Genomic DNA, 14,891 nt, shown 5'->3' on the forward strand with positions numbered 1-14,891 from the left:
TCCCTCGACCGGCTGTTTTGGTATTTGTTTAGTGCTTGGCTCATGCCATGCTCTACTATTGAACGTCCCACCTGGCACTGATGGGAGCAGAACTGTAAAGGAGCTCGTCAGTCATGAAAGAGGTGCATAATTGGGAGAGGACTTAAGTACATGAGTACAAGGAATAAAGGGATTCTCAGAAAAGTCAGAAGATTACAAGGCAGGAGGCAATATTTTTGGGATGCACATGAAAAAATCAAAACGTACTTTATATAAAAAAAGCCTGAAAATGATGAAAAGAACGTATTTCAGCAAAACAATTCTCCCCACCTGAGGCTTTTTCTCGGTATCCCTGATTTTTTTTGCTTTAACAATATCTCAACGCTAGACCAGTGATTCTGGTATAAAGACTGTTTTGGCTGTGTACCAACAACATTTTTCTGTCCTGAATGAAATAGGTCTTTGCTTGAGGTAAAGGCGGTCCTTTACCAAGAACATGTGCAGCACCCATATGTATGATGAACCAAGGTTCATGTTTCCTCCTCTTGAACCTTCCTGGGATAGTGAGTCCAGATAGTGTTGTTTCTTTGACCTCTGGTGAAGGAGTTCTTGGAAAAAGTGCCTCCTCAAGAAGAAAGCCTTTGTTTTAGTCAGTTCCCCAAATACTTTTTCGTGTCTATGGTGGTATACTTTGTATTTTACCTGGTTGACTCAGCAGCTAATGATTTTGAGGTCCTGGGATGTGCTCAGTGATGGCTTTTATTAGCTAAGCATTGTGAAAAGAACTGGATGTGGAGAACAAAAGGCCTTTGGTGGATTTAAACACTGGAGGATGGAGAATTGCTCTGTATTACATGACTGTCACAAAATGGGGGATGGGACCAGGGGAATCTTAGCTTGCGAAAAGACGCATTCTCAAATGCCTGGAGTTTTTTGTTGTGCCATTCTGGTAATAGGAAGTCCTCAGCATTTGAGGTGGCATTCAGAAATCTTCTGATTTTCTTTCCCTTTTGTCTCCCATTCCTCGCACCCCTGCACCCCACACAAACTACTCAACAGAGATGTGTGCGCTTCAGTGTGGAAGAAAAAGAGTTTGGCTGTTTTGAAAGAGAAGAAATATATATGAAGAAAACAGGTTTTCTTTCCACGACAACCTTTGGGGGCACAGATGATCAAGATACTCCACTCACTTGTCCCTTGCATTTCCTTTCCCGACTGAGGTGGTCAGTGCTTTGAGGAGCAACAATTCTGTGTTTCTTTTACTGCAGCTTGCTGTAAAAAGCTACACAGGGACAGGATGCTTTTCAAACAGAATGGCAGCTGGCATGTAATGGCAGGTACATAACTGCATCTTCTAGACAGTGTTGTGTAATTTCCCTCCTGATTATTTTTTTTTTCCTCTGTACCTGGTTATAGCCCAGGATACTTGAAATAATTTTCACTGTCCCAGGATTCTGTTTGGGGAATCTCGACAAAGTCTTACTATATCTTCACAAGATGGTCTTATTAATAAGCCTTTCACATTTCAAATTTGTTCCTTAGAGTTTTCTATTACTGTTCTTTTTTTTCAGGATTATTCCTTTCTATGAATATTACTGACTGTTTTCTGTAGGTCAAGCAGTTTCCAATAAATTCTTGGGTTATTCTGTCCTCCTGTTAGATAACCCAGTAGTTCCCTCTGTTAGTCTGTATGCAAAATCAAGCAGTCTTTTCTAACTTGCCTTGGCTTCCAGCACCTTCCAGCTTTTCATTCCCTGCTCTTTTTATAGCACTGCGGAAGATCTGTTTTAGCTAGACATACTGCTGTCAGTTTAGGATGGGACCTGGAATCACCGAAAAACAACCAGCCCCCGGTCCAAAAACCACCAAAAAAAAACCTCACTAAAGAACCCTGCGGCAAGCACTCACAGGTGGCATCCTACTCCTTAAAATCTTTTCTCCACTGTGAGCAACTAGGCATCAGTCCCTAATGCATTCACCAGCCCTCCAGAGCAGTTGACCGTGTCCTGCTACAGATTTATCAAACAGGACTACTGCGATGATGGAGTAAAAAGTGGATCTGAAAAGTCCATTGGGGCTGCAGAGAAGAGAGAGGAAGGAAGCGATTAAGCACAGTGGGAGGAGGGGAAAAGATTTTTGCTCGGGCAGCATCACGTAGGAACTCTGTGACTGAGGCAGGATGGAGTCAAGCTATCCAGAGTGACATTTCTAGCTTTTATTGTTTCTGCTGTTTCCTAACTCATAATTTCCAAGAAATTAGGCAGGATTATATAATTGGGAGGGAGGGGGCTGTGTCTGCAACAAACACACTCTCATTTGTGGCAGAGGCTTTGCAGATGTAATGAGTGCACCGAGGAATTGGAAGGGAGAGCAACTCAATCCTGAAATCTCTCAACTCACCTGTTTCTTGGTAAATTATGTTTGAGAGGCTGCATTTTGATTCTGTTATATTGCATTAATGAGGAAGAGAGGGACAGAAGAGGCATCTTATTGTACTCCCAGCAAGATTGTTTCCTTGAAGATGGGGGAGACAATCGAAAAAAAAGGAGAGAAGTAAATGAACTTAATGCTTCAATGAACCGTTGAGGTGCTGCAGACTTTTAAGGAATGTTTATATGCTCTGTCTATAAAGATGCCAGAGCGTGTGATGATGTGTATTTGAATCTTTTTGCATGTAAACAGATGTTATCCGTTATTGGCATAATGCATCAAATCTGAATGATGTTTGCGTTCTGTCTGGAAAGTAAGATAATTTTATCAGAAAATGCAGACAGGCAAAAAAGTAGCAAAGTGAGCAGAAATTCCATTTATGTCTATGATCAAAGGGTTACAGAGGAAGAAGGAGGAGGAAGGTTTGAGAATAATCCTTTTTTATGTGTAGTATCTTGCAAAAATGAAGACATAATAAACACCATTAATTACTTAAAGGTATAGTTCTTGGTATTAATTCATTATTTCATCTGGACAAATGTACTTTGATGGATTGTACCTGAAGGATTTTAACCCTTTGACTTCAGAGTTGTGCGAGGTATTTGGACTTTCCAAAAATTGCAGTAGAACCGGTGATATATCAAGACTGGGACCCTTGTTGTGGTACTTATATGGATATTTAGATGTCAGTGAGTTCATTACAGTGGGTTTTCCTTTACCTTGATCTTCTGTCCCTGGTATGTCCCTGGTATGTCCCTGTCATACCTTGTATGCCATTGCAGTGTGTGAAACTTACGTTAATTGTCATGATTTTTCAAAATTGTTGTAAGAGCATCAGGATGCTAAGGTGTAGTACAGCCAGAATGGCCAGTCAGTTTTTAATCTAATAGAAGAACTTTGTTCATCTGAAATTGTTGTCTTTGGTAGCCTAATAAAAACAGATAAATGCTGCAAATAGTGCAGACAGTTTACTTGAGAGTTGTTGTGTCAGGGTGTATTTGTTGTTACGTATGCTAAATAACAGAACAATAAAACACTTTTTAGTGGGTTACTCTCTACTTTTTCAAGTTTGATTGAAAGCAGGAATACAGAAGCATTCAAGGACTTCTTTGAAGCAGAAGAAATACTGAAACGGTAGGCATTTGCTCTGATGCTGTGAAAATGCCTGTTGGAGAACCACTGGCCTTACTTCTAGATGCTTAAAACACAGTGGATAGCTTTTTCTCAAAAAAACAATAATAGAAAAAAGCTACAGTTATGGGAAATAACTTCTTGCGACTTTATGAAGATGAAAGGGTCTATACAGAGACATGTTAATGGGGTCAGTGTTGGTTTTGGCCGAGCCTCTAGAAGACTGAAGCTGTTCCCACCTCATGTCCCAGAGATGGCTGTGCAGGTTGTGCTGTCACTTATGCTCCTGCCCTTCAAATTTGGGTCTGCATTGCTGTCCATCTGCCATGCCCTGGGTCTCTTACTGAAATTCATGCCGTAGATTACGGATAGATAAAATGGTGGAGTGAGGACAGTTTCCTTACAGAGCTGTTTTGGGGGCAGTTTTACAGGCAGAAGTTAAGCCTCTTACTCACCAGAAAAATACAGATGGACCAAGCTGCTGGGACACAGACATTGTGTCTTATCAGCACCACCTTGCCTTTCTTTCTCTTGGCTGGTGAATGGGTTTTAGGAAGAGGTGTCTAACTTTGGCATTTGCGATGGGGTTGAGGGAGGGGGTGATTTCGAGCTGTTAAGGCTGGCAGGGTGTGCAGTGCAGCACTGGGCTCTCCACCTCCCCACTGGAGTCCTTGTGTACAAGCTCCTTCACAGCCTGCCCTTTGCTAGCGACTGCCTGGGGGGGTTCAGCGTTGTTCAATGATGCTCTCAGTGCTTACGAGTTACGGGGGGAGGAGATACAGTAGGGTGGTATCTGATACCTAGCTGGGTACTGGTATTAATATTGGTTGTCACTCATAGGTAATGGTGTAGGTAGAAATTATTTTTCACATGGTTTTTACATACTTCCTAAACACTGAGTCCTTTTTAACTTCCATTTAAAATTAAATTGGAAAAATTTACAAAGCCCTTGTTTTGCTATAGGTTGTTAAAACCTTTAGACTGAAGATACTTAACAGTCCGGGTGAATGTGACTTGTGCCCAAGTTCAGAGGAGAGCCACGCCGTGGGCTGGGGCAGGAATCCTTGCCCAGGGGCCGGGCATGGCAGCAAACTCTCCTTCAAACCAGGTTTGACAGATACCACCTCACCCTCTTCATCTAGATATACCGAGTCTAAAATCTTGAAGTACTCTGTGCCTGGATCAGCATGTTGCTAGCTAATTGTGCTTACTAGCTCATTTTGCTGAAAAATGAAACGTATTTTTAAAGTATCTAGCTGCTTTGTATCTTCTCTGCTTTTCTGGACTTAAGAAGAAAAGAAAAAGCATTTTCAATAAAGAATTGTTTCTCTGCACATTGATTGATGCCAATGTGTTTGGCTTGCACCCTGATACAGATTGCCGCTAACCTTTAATTACCAACTTAGAAACAAGAGAAAGCATCATGCATGAAGACTACATAAACATCCCCCTCAATAAAAGCACCTAAAGTTACCTGGCTGCTTAAATAAATGTAATAACGTATGTTTAATAGCATACGTAGTAAAGAAGCGTGCCAGGGTAGGCACAAGAGCTAGCAGAGGGGTCGCAGGGAGCTGAGCTGTTGTGCTGGGGGAGCAGGGCACAGCAGAGCCCCGCGGCAGCAGGATGGGGAAAGGCACAGGGTCGCTCTGCCCCTTGCTGTGCTGTGCCAAGGGTGTGGGGGCTCGGGATAATCTCTGCAAAGTCCCAGAGAAGAGACACCTTTCTCTGAATGTACTCAAATACACATGGCGCAAGCACTTGAGCTTGTAAATTCTTTTTAGCAAGGCCTTGTTCTCATCAGTGACGTGGGAAATGAAGCCTTGAGTCCTAGAGCCTCAGTACGCGTGCTGCCTCCTCATGCAAAATTTAGCACAGTCTTTGTTTGAAAGTACTCCTCTGAACATAATTTGAACATGCTTATTTTTTGGTTGGGATCCTAACCATCTGCAACCATCTGCTAGCAGGTGTTTGGTTTTGTCATGGATTTTGTTTTATTACCTTTATCATCTTATCTTTGCTCTCTTTTTGTGCAATGTTGGATGGATCCTCACATCCCATCTGTTTTATGCAGCGGATGGAAAATCTGCAGATCAGGACTGTGTCTCACACGGGGTATAGTAATTTTTTTTTTAATTGCTTTGCCCTGATATCATAGCTGCCATTTAAAGAGATAGAGCAGTCGTCGTCTTACAAATGTGCCCTCTTGCTGAGCCTTTTTTTTTCCTAGAGAAGATTTAAATGAGTGTGTGATCAGACTCCTTTACTATAATCCAAATTCTTTTATTAGAGGTTGAGTCTTAATGCTGCTCTTGGTCTTTGCTGGGTTGAAAAATTAGTTTCTGAACCAGAACTTCTGGTATTACAGCACAAAATCTATTGTTCCAAGAGTATTTTTCAGAGGATGTGTCTGAGTGAAGTAACATTATTTGATAGTAAAATGTGGCATCATAATCTTGGGCAAAACTGTCTTTAAAAATTGTGAATTGCAATATGGGGCAATATGAGGAAGTCTGCCACAAGTGTAATGGAGAATTGGGCATCAGGAAAGGGATTACTGACATTAGGAAAGGAAACAAGATTTGTAAAATGAAATTAAGTTTGACTTAACTGTGTTGACACAATCGGTGTTCCAGTGACGTGCAGACAGTGGATACAGCAACTTAAATGTTGCTGTTAACAAACACAGATCTGAATTATGAACAAGCCACTTATTTTCAAAAGGGCGGGCAGCGGATTGCTGGCCTTCAGCTAAATGAATTGTAGTCACAGAGTGGGTTTCTCTAATGTGGTAACATGATCTCTGCCCAGAATTCCCCTTCAGGGCTCTTTTCTCCAGATGGGTCAGAAACTGACAAGCCAGAGGGATCTGATTTTGTCCAGCCCTTCCCTGCAAGAGTGGGTAAGCAGCTACTGGAAAAAAAGTAGCTGTTATAGTTGTGTGTTGGATCACTTGAGGGAGTTGAGCGATTTATGAGCTCACCAAAAGACAAATTGTGCCATCATGGTCCATTATTAGAGTACCTCAGCAGAGCACAGATGTACAGCTGGAATCAAAATACCAGAGATGCTGAAGAAGGCAGAAAAGAAGGCAGTTCTGTTTAAGATCATTATCAACGATCTGGATGAGGGGATTGATTGCAGCCTCAGTAAGTTTGCAGACAACGCTACATTGGATGGGAGTGTTGATCTGCTTGAGGGTAGGAAGACTCTACAAAGGGATCTGGACAGGCTGGATCAATGGGCTGCGGCCAATGGTATGAGGTTCAACAAGGCCCAGTGCCGGGTTCTGCCCTTTGGTCACAACAGCCCCATGCAGCGCTACAGGTTTGGGTAAGAGTGGCTGGAGAGCTGCCTAGCAGAAAAGGACCTGGGGTTATTGGTTGACTGCCAGCTGATTATGAGCCAGCAGTGTGCCCGGGTCTGAAGGACCTTTTTTTTGGAAAGAAGGTCAACACTGTCCTGGCTTTTATCAGGAATAGTGTGGCCAGCAGCTCTAGGAAAGTGATCATCCCCCTATACTTGGTCAGCACTGGTGAGGCCCCACCTTGAGTACTGTGTCCAGTTTTGGGCCCCTTGCTACAAGAAAGACATTGAGGTGCTGGAGCAGGCTGGAAAACATGTCTATGAGGAGTGACTGAGGGAATAGTTTAACCTGGAGAAAAGGAGGCTGAGGGGATACTTTATGGCTCTCTACAACTACCTGAAAGGAGGTTGTAGAGAGGTGGGTGTTGGTCTCTTCTCCCAAGTAACAGGCGATAGAACAAGAGCAAATGGCCTCAAGTTGTGCCAGGGGAGGTTTAGATTGGATGTTAGGAAAAATTTCTTCACTGAAAGTGTGTCAAGCAGGTCGAGGGAGGTCATCCTCTGCCTCTACTCTGCCTTGGTGAGGCCGCACCTGGAGTACTGTGTCCAGTTCTGGGCTCCCTGGTTCAAGAAGGACGGGGAACTGCTGGAGAGGGTGCAGCAAAGGGCTACGAAGATGATTAGGGGACTGGAACCCCTCTCTTATGAAGAAAGGCTGAGGGATTTGGGTCTTTTCAGCTTGGAAGAGAGACAACTGAGGGGGGATCTTATCAACACTTATAAATACTTAAAGGGTGGGTGTCAGGGGGATGGGGCCAGGCTTTTTTCAGTCGTGCTCGGCAACAGAACAAGACGTAATGGGCACAAACTTGAGCATAGAAGTTCCATCTAAACATGAGGAGGAACTTCTTTACTTTGAGGGTGGCAGAGCACTGGAACAGGCTGCCCAGAGAGGTGGTGGAGTCTCCACCTCTGGAGACATTCAAAACCCGCCTGGACGCGTTCCTGTGCAGCCTGCTCTAGGTGACCCTGCACTGGCGGGGGGGTTGGACTAGATGATCTCCAGAAGTCCCTTCCAACCCCTATCATTCTCTGGTTCTGTGGTTGTCACAACCTGCCCGGGGAAGTGGTTGAGTCACCATTGCTGGGGGTATTTAAAAGATGTGTAGATGTGGCACTTAGGGACGCGGCTTAGTGGTGGACTTGGCAGTTTTAGGTTAATGGTTGGCCTTGATTATATCTTAAAGGTCTTTTCTAACCTAAATGATTCTATGATTGTAAAGTACAAGAAAAAGTGATAAATACAAGCCTGAAAGAGGTAATGGTGGTGGTGGTAATAATACTGACGCTTTGTTGTGTGGATTTGGTACAAATTTTGCAAGCCTGTCTGCCCATGGTGTGGTCGTGGTTTAGCCATGGCTCACCCCTGGTGCAGGAGCAGGGGTAAGGTGCTGGTGGGAACGAGGGGATAGTGCAGGGCCAGGGAGGCTTGTAAGGCAGTGCTGCTGCCTCGGGAAATGCTTGTCCGACTTGAACCTCCCAGGCCGAGGGCAGCCTGGCGCGGTGCAAGTTGTGTTGCTGAATTGGAAGGAAAAATAATCTTGAAGTTGAATTATGTGTTGCAGTCTCAGCACCTTAGAGTGGAAGTTACAAGCCCGGCTGGACTGGGATGCTCCATCAGTCAAAAAAATGCACTAATGCATAGCTACCTTAGTCATGGCTTGTACTGGCAAAGTAGTATTACAATTTTTACTTATTTTTAGAGCCCATACATATCGGCCCTCTCTCTAAGGAGGCACAAGATTGCTCTCCATTCATGCAGGCTTGTTTTCCTTGTGTAGTCTGTGGGTTACTTCTTCAAAAAAGCAAATAATCCCTGAAGTCTTATGATTCAGCAGCACTGAAAGTTAAATGTGTACTGGAGAAATACAGGTAGAAGCTTGTCTGTGAGTCAAAAGTGTTTGAAGCTCTTCTTTCTGATGGATTAATGTTTCTGTGAGACTAAACTAGGCAAAATAAATGTTGCAGTTGTCAAATGAACTCAGTTTGGTTCATCAAACTGCCACTTAAACATTAATTTATTTTTAACAACAAAAAAAAGAACAAAAGTTCAAAGCTTTGCATTTAAACTTCGTTAATCACGATAAAGAAAAGGATGAAAAAAGTTTCCAGAGTGTGAGCTGTATGTATGTGTAAATAATGAGCAGAATGAAATTTTAATTGTAATAAAAAAATTAATTGAAGGCAATAGGAAGCACATGTGAAGTTGTGAGTGATTACTATTGCACAGATTTTCACAACCCTAAATAATTTATTATAATTTTGTATAGTGAAGGAGTGTCACTTTAATCAACACCCTTCTCCCCAGCTCCGTCTTTCCTTCTGAAAACCAGGGGGAAGCTTGTTCCAATGAGTTGTTTATTTCTGTGAAACTCTGCAAAGCAGAGTCTCACTAGAAATGAGAATTTGGGTTACCAGGAGGATGCTGTTGCCTTATTTTCAAGAACTCTGATTTTATAAAGGAGGTGTACGTTTTGTGTGTAAAAATCAAATCTAAAACCATACTTTCAATTTTATCAAAATCATAGAATGGTTTAGGTTGGAAGGGACCTTAAAGATCATCTAGTTCCAACCCTCCCTGCCATGGCCAGGGACACCTCCCACTAGACCAGGTGTCTGTCTAGTATTTCTTTAGTGTATTGATATGAGTTGGTTGATATAATCAGACATTCAATAAATTATTATTTTTTAAAAAAATTGAATTACATACTCACACATACTGTTAATGATACTGCAGCCCAGGCTGCATTGCCTAGAACTTTTGACCTGTAGCTTTCCATCTTATATTTGGTGGCTGTAACTCAAGGGTACATCAGTATTTGTTACTTTTGCTGAAATGATGTAGGCTAATTTTTTTGAGCAACGAGGTATACCGTTAATTGTCTCCTAAATTTGTGCACACAATACTCTGTCGATGTTACAGGGTGTTAAGGTGAATGGAATAGCTTCATGCATGGGTTATCAGAAGTCGGACAGACAACACAGGGTGGCAAACATTATTGTGTGTATAGCTTGTGAAATCAGATCTAGTTTGCTGGAGTAAGACACACTCCAGGACTGTATGTTTTTTTCACAGTTGTGTAGAAATCTTTGCCATAAGCACTGCTCTGAATGTTTTGCATGCTCGAACAGCCAACAAAGTAAAGCTGCAGTTCTTGCGTGAAGTCGTTTGTCCTAGGAGAGCCAAATCGACATACTCTGTGAGTCTTCAGCAATACACCCCTGTGCTTGCTTAGTGCTCGGGTACTTCGCTATATTGAGCATTAGCAGTTACGTATGTACTGGGTGACTGCGGGTATGTGGCAGGATGGTCCCCTACAATGACAAATACAGCTAAAAACAAGGTGCAAATTTATTCAAATTTCAGTGCAAGATTTGGGTGTGATACCACTGGGAGCAGAGATTTTTTTTTTAACAGAAGCTGCAGATTTTGTGGTTTGGGTTACCAGAAAGTGTGTTAACTCCTTACTTTTGCAAGGTTATTTTGGACACCTCTAGAAGGCATTTCTGTTAATTTGCAGGCATTAGAGTATGTCACTGTCACATGTATGTCACACGTGCTTTCACAATCCAGAGTCTGCTCAGTATATAGACTTCTTGAAAGTACTCTCTAATTTGTCTCTAAAAAATATCTTTGAGGGGTTCGGGGGTTATTTAATTGCAATGCAAGGATCGTACAGAATTACAGTGATTTTAGTCTAACAAATCATGTTACTTATCAACTGGGTTTCTTCTTATTTGTTAGTACTGAAGGTGTGAGCATTGTTTTTTTTCATTAGCGTGTAAATTTTTGTCTTACTGCTGAAGCCAGGACAATCTCTTTGGTCAGTTATGTCCTTGCTAAAGAGCCTTTTTTCCCCTGCTTCAATCTGACCAGATACTCAGGTGATCCATGAATCATCTTGTTCCCTGGCTGATGAGCTCCAGTTGCTCATCAACCTTCTGGGCTAACCTGAATTGGTCTGGCTGATGAAATGAGGCTGCACCAACAAAAATAACTAAGTGGACTGTGTATGTGTTAATGCTGTAATTCAGCAGAAATACTCTCAAATTGCTTGAAACAATGTGTTGGTGTCAGATTTGTTTTGTGTGGAAAAACTGAGTATTTCAAAACAGTTCAAAACCCCTCCCTACTGCTGTGCAGATGCAAAATGTAATTGTCCCTCCCCATCCTTGCACCGCACCTCAAGAAGCTGGATTCACCGACTCTGGACTTCATGTTGCACCACACACATCTTTGATGGGTCCTGCAACTTTCACACTGGATATATGGAAGTTAGCATATTACGCTAAAGTTTTCATAATCTAATTATGCTAAAGTTTGCATAATCTAATACACCTCTGAGATCAAGGACAGGAGCTACTTTCAAATGGAAAGTTTGAAGAAGGTGATCATGGAAGCAACTTTAGAAAGCAAATGAAAGCAAATTTAGAAACTGTTCCATTCTCTGCAAACAGACCCTGCCACTCATTCATGAAAGCTGCTCTATGCCTAGCTAAAAGTTTAAAAGGATGAGGTACCGGAAGGAAAATTAATGTTTTTGGGTTTGTTGTTTGTTTTTTTTTTCCTTTCAGTGGGCGAGTTTGTGAGTGATGCCCTTCTGGTACCAGACAAGTGCAAGTTCCTTCACCAGGAAAGGATGGATGTGTGTGAAACTCACCTGCATTGGCATACTGTTGCTAAAGAGGTACCTTTATCTGTCTTCTTTCCTGCCTTCTTTCTTTAGAGCTGTATCACTCTTCTGAGGCTGAGTTTTAAATATAACAGTGACAGGGAAAACAGAAAGCAGTACTGAGGAATGTTTGGGTGAATGGCTTTTTGTTCTGCTTTATTGGGTAGGACACAGGAGTTGGTCTTCTGAGCACATACAGACCACTACTGGATACTTAATGTTGACCTTTGAACATTGACCCTGTTTCATAGCCCTGGTTTTTTGTTTTTTCCGCCGCATCCACTCTCACTCACCGTGTTCTCTGCCTCCTCCGGCTTCCTGTGTTACTGCTGCTCTGGAACGAAAGACCAATCGCTACTGCCTAGGCTTTGCCTTTATCATTGTCCTCATTATAGTTATTGGCGTGCCAGGTGCCTCACACAGATCAAACAGGCCTCAAAGAATGCAGTATGTGAAATTCAGCATAAAAGGGTTGGAGAGCTGGTAAGGCATAGGACTAGCCAAAGACATTTTGTAGTCAAGCACAGAGTTTTTACAATTTACCAGTGCTTTACCAGAAGTAAACCTAATGTTAAAATCACAAATGTGTTCTGGACATTTTTGTCCCTGTGTAGAAAGTTTGTAGGAATAAAAACAGAGATGAGCTTCACGAAGATTTCTGGCTGCTACTTTGTTGGGAACCTCTTAGTTTGTAGGTTATCCCACCTTCTGGAGATCAAAATTGAAATGTGCTTAGCAGCTTCACATTTTCAGTTCTTGCTTGAATGGTACTGTTGCCCCTCAAATTAAGTGTTTAAAGCACCAACCTTCCTCCAGGCATATTCTAGTCCATTTTAAGTACTTGGAACCTTAGAATAGAATAGCTGAGCATCATCACTGTGCACCATTGAACTATTTTCCTTTTTTCACCTGTCCTACATCACTATATCTTTCTGTCCTACATCACTGTATCTTTAAGATATAATTATGCACAACTGATTGTTTTCCGAACAAGGCTAGAAGGTATTGTACTGGCAGACCTGTCAGGCCAGGTACAGTGTGTTTCCAGTATATCAGATATTTTAAATACTAATCTGTTCTGCAACAAACTCTTTAATAGCATAAATACATCAGGATTAATACATCAAATTACCACTCTGCCTTTGAGTTTTCTGTTTATGAGGCAGACCCTGTGAGGATTTCAGGCAAGAGGATACAGAGTCATCGAGTATATGGGAGGAGACGGGGCTTTCTATACTGTCAAAGACTAAAGGGCAGCGGAAGGGAGAGCTTGTTGCTTACAATGGCCATGCAGACACAGGCAGGGAGCTATCTACAATGCAGGCAGTGAATGCACATGTGACCACTCTAAATTGTGTTTGAAAATGTAGAGATCATGCAGTTCACCAGCTTCAACCTCCTAAGACAGTACGCAGCCCCTTAACATTTTCTCAAGGTCTGTGATGTTTTTTCTGGCGTCCTCCATGACAATATTTTTGCTGTTTGCTTTCTATTTCCTGTAGTCCTGTAGTGAGAAGAGTATGAATCTGCATGACTATGGCATGCTGCTGCCCTGTGGAATCGACAAGTTTCGTGGTGTGGAGTTTGTTTGCTGCCCATTAGCAGAGGAAAGCGACAATCTCGATTCAGCTGATGCTGAAGATGATGATTCAGATGTCTGGTGGGGAGGCGCAGATGCAGACTATGCAGATGGAAGGTAAGAGTGACTTTCTACCCTTCAACTTGTTACTGTCTTTATTAAAGATGCCAAAAATCTGTCTAAAAGGGCTCTGTGTGAAAGACTCGCTGCACCTTGTAAGTGAACTTGCAGCTACAATGGTTGCAAACGTCAGAGCTCTACTAGTTTATTTTTAACTTGCTACAGACAAGCTTATTGTTAATACAGTTATTGTGCTTTTGATGCCTTCATGTTCAATGAGAAGTACTGCCATATTTATAACAAAAATGCTTAAATACATACTTCTTGACAACTTAATGATAAATACTGTACTCTTAAGATGCTTCATGTGCAGTCTGGAGTACTGCAGCAGATACTCAGCCAACATAACCGTTGGAGGTTCTGAAATGTCTTCATTCATAATAGACATTAGTTGTGCGCCATTATTACCATAAGAATATTCTTCTGCTGACAATTACTTTCTAAACATGATCTAAAAGACAATCTGTTTTAATATCTAGCCTTTGACAGATTCATTAATATGCTACTGTTAAGTTAGAGTATAGAGGTTTCCTTTGCAAGACAGCAGTGGATGGGAAAATACCATGCTTGTCTTTATCTTTTAACATCCCCTGTGCACATAGGCTGATTTTTGAGCCAAATACAGGTTATGACAGTGTTGTAACTGAGTGGTCCAGAGCTGTCAAAGCCTTTTCATATCACTCTCTTGAGCATGTTAGACAGCAATTGTGAGAACAGAGTACAATGTTATGTCCTTGCAATTGAATTCAAACAACTCTCTCAGATGGCTTTCTTCATAAAACTAAGATCTACGTTCAAATTCTGTTTGTGCTCCCTAGACTTCCATCACTTCATACTGTGCTAATGCAGTGTTTCTCCTTAGATGATGATACTGCATCTTTTACAAATAATACACAAAATCAAAAACTTGGGGCAGATTACAAGTGGTTTCAAGGAGAACCCTGAAAATAATTGGGAACCGAATGAAGTGAATAATGTGGAAAGTTAATAGTTCTGAATTGCATTAAGTTTGGGGTTTTTAATAATCCAAATGGACACAAGTTCAGGAACAGCGTAGAGATGAAGGAGAGAGATTGAATTGCTGTAATTTAGTGCAGAGAGATGCTATTAAGACAATGAAAAATTAGAAGCCATACCATGGTGGGCATCTAAATCTTTCCTGACAAAGCATTAGTAAGTCTTACAGGGAAGAGTTCTTTGTGAGTAATGGAAGAAGTTTAATTAAAATAAATATTTGCCCATTGTAATTTCCCGTTGTCTCTCATAAATGGGACTGAATGGTCAGGGCTGCTTAATGCAAGAAACCTGCATCAAGTAATATTGCATCTTCCGCCTTCACATCTTCAGGCTTTTTTCTGACTTGTACTTCCAACAGCTGTCAAAGTGTCACAATTTATAACCCTTTCAGTGGGATTTGTAAATCAGCCTTTGGACTGTTGCTGTGTCACTTCTGTGTATTTCATTTAGATTTTGATTGGGATATGTTCTCTTAGAATAAGACATGAGTACAGACCTTGCTCTAATTGAGACAAATTTGCTTTTTTTTCATCATACATTATATATATACACACGCGTAAGATACACACATAGATCTATCTGATATACCTATTACC

The 14,891-nt window shown here is 41.7% G+C and overlaps 1 protein-coding gene across 4 annotated transcripts in view; it reads left to right on the forward strand.

Annotated features, from left to right (window-relative positions):
- The window catches only part of APP (amyloid beta precursor protein), a 223,086-nt gene that overhangs the window by 94,202 nt on the left and 113,993 nt on the right, over positions 1-14,891 (forward strand). For all 4 annotated transcript variants that reach the window (XM_063347215.1, XM_063347206.1, XM_063347234.1 and 1 more), the window contains exons 4-5: positions 11,482-11,594; positions 13,082-13,275. In XM_063347215.1, coding sequence (XP_063203285.1) covers positions 11,482-11,594; positions 13,082-13,275 — 307 coding nt within the window. The remainder of the gene's footprint in view (positions 1-11,481; positions 11,595-13,081; positions 13,276-14,891) is intronic.

This window comes from Chroicocephalus ridibundus, chromosome 1 (genome assembly GCF_963924245.1).
Source record: "Chroicocephalus ridibundus chromosome 1, bChrRid1.1, whole genome shotgun sequence".
Lineage (NCBI taxonomy): Eukaryota > Metazoa > Chordata > Aves > Charadriiformes > Laridae > Chroicocephalus > Chroicocephalus ridibundus.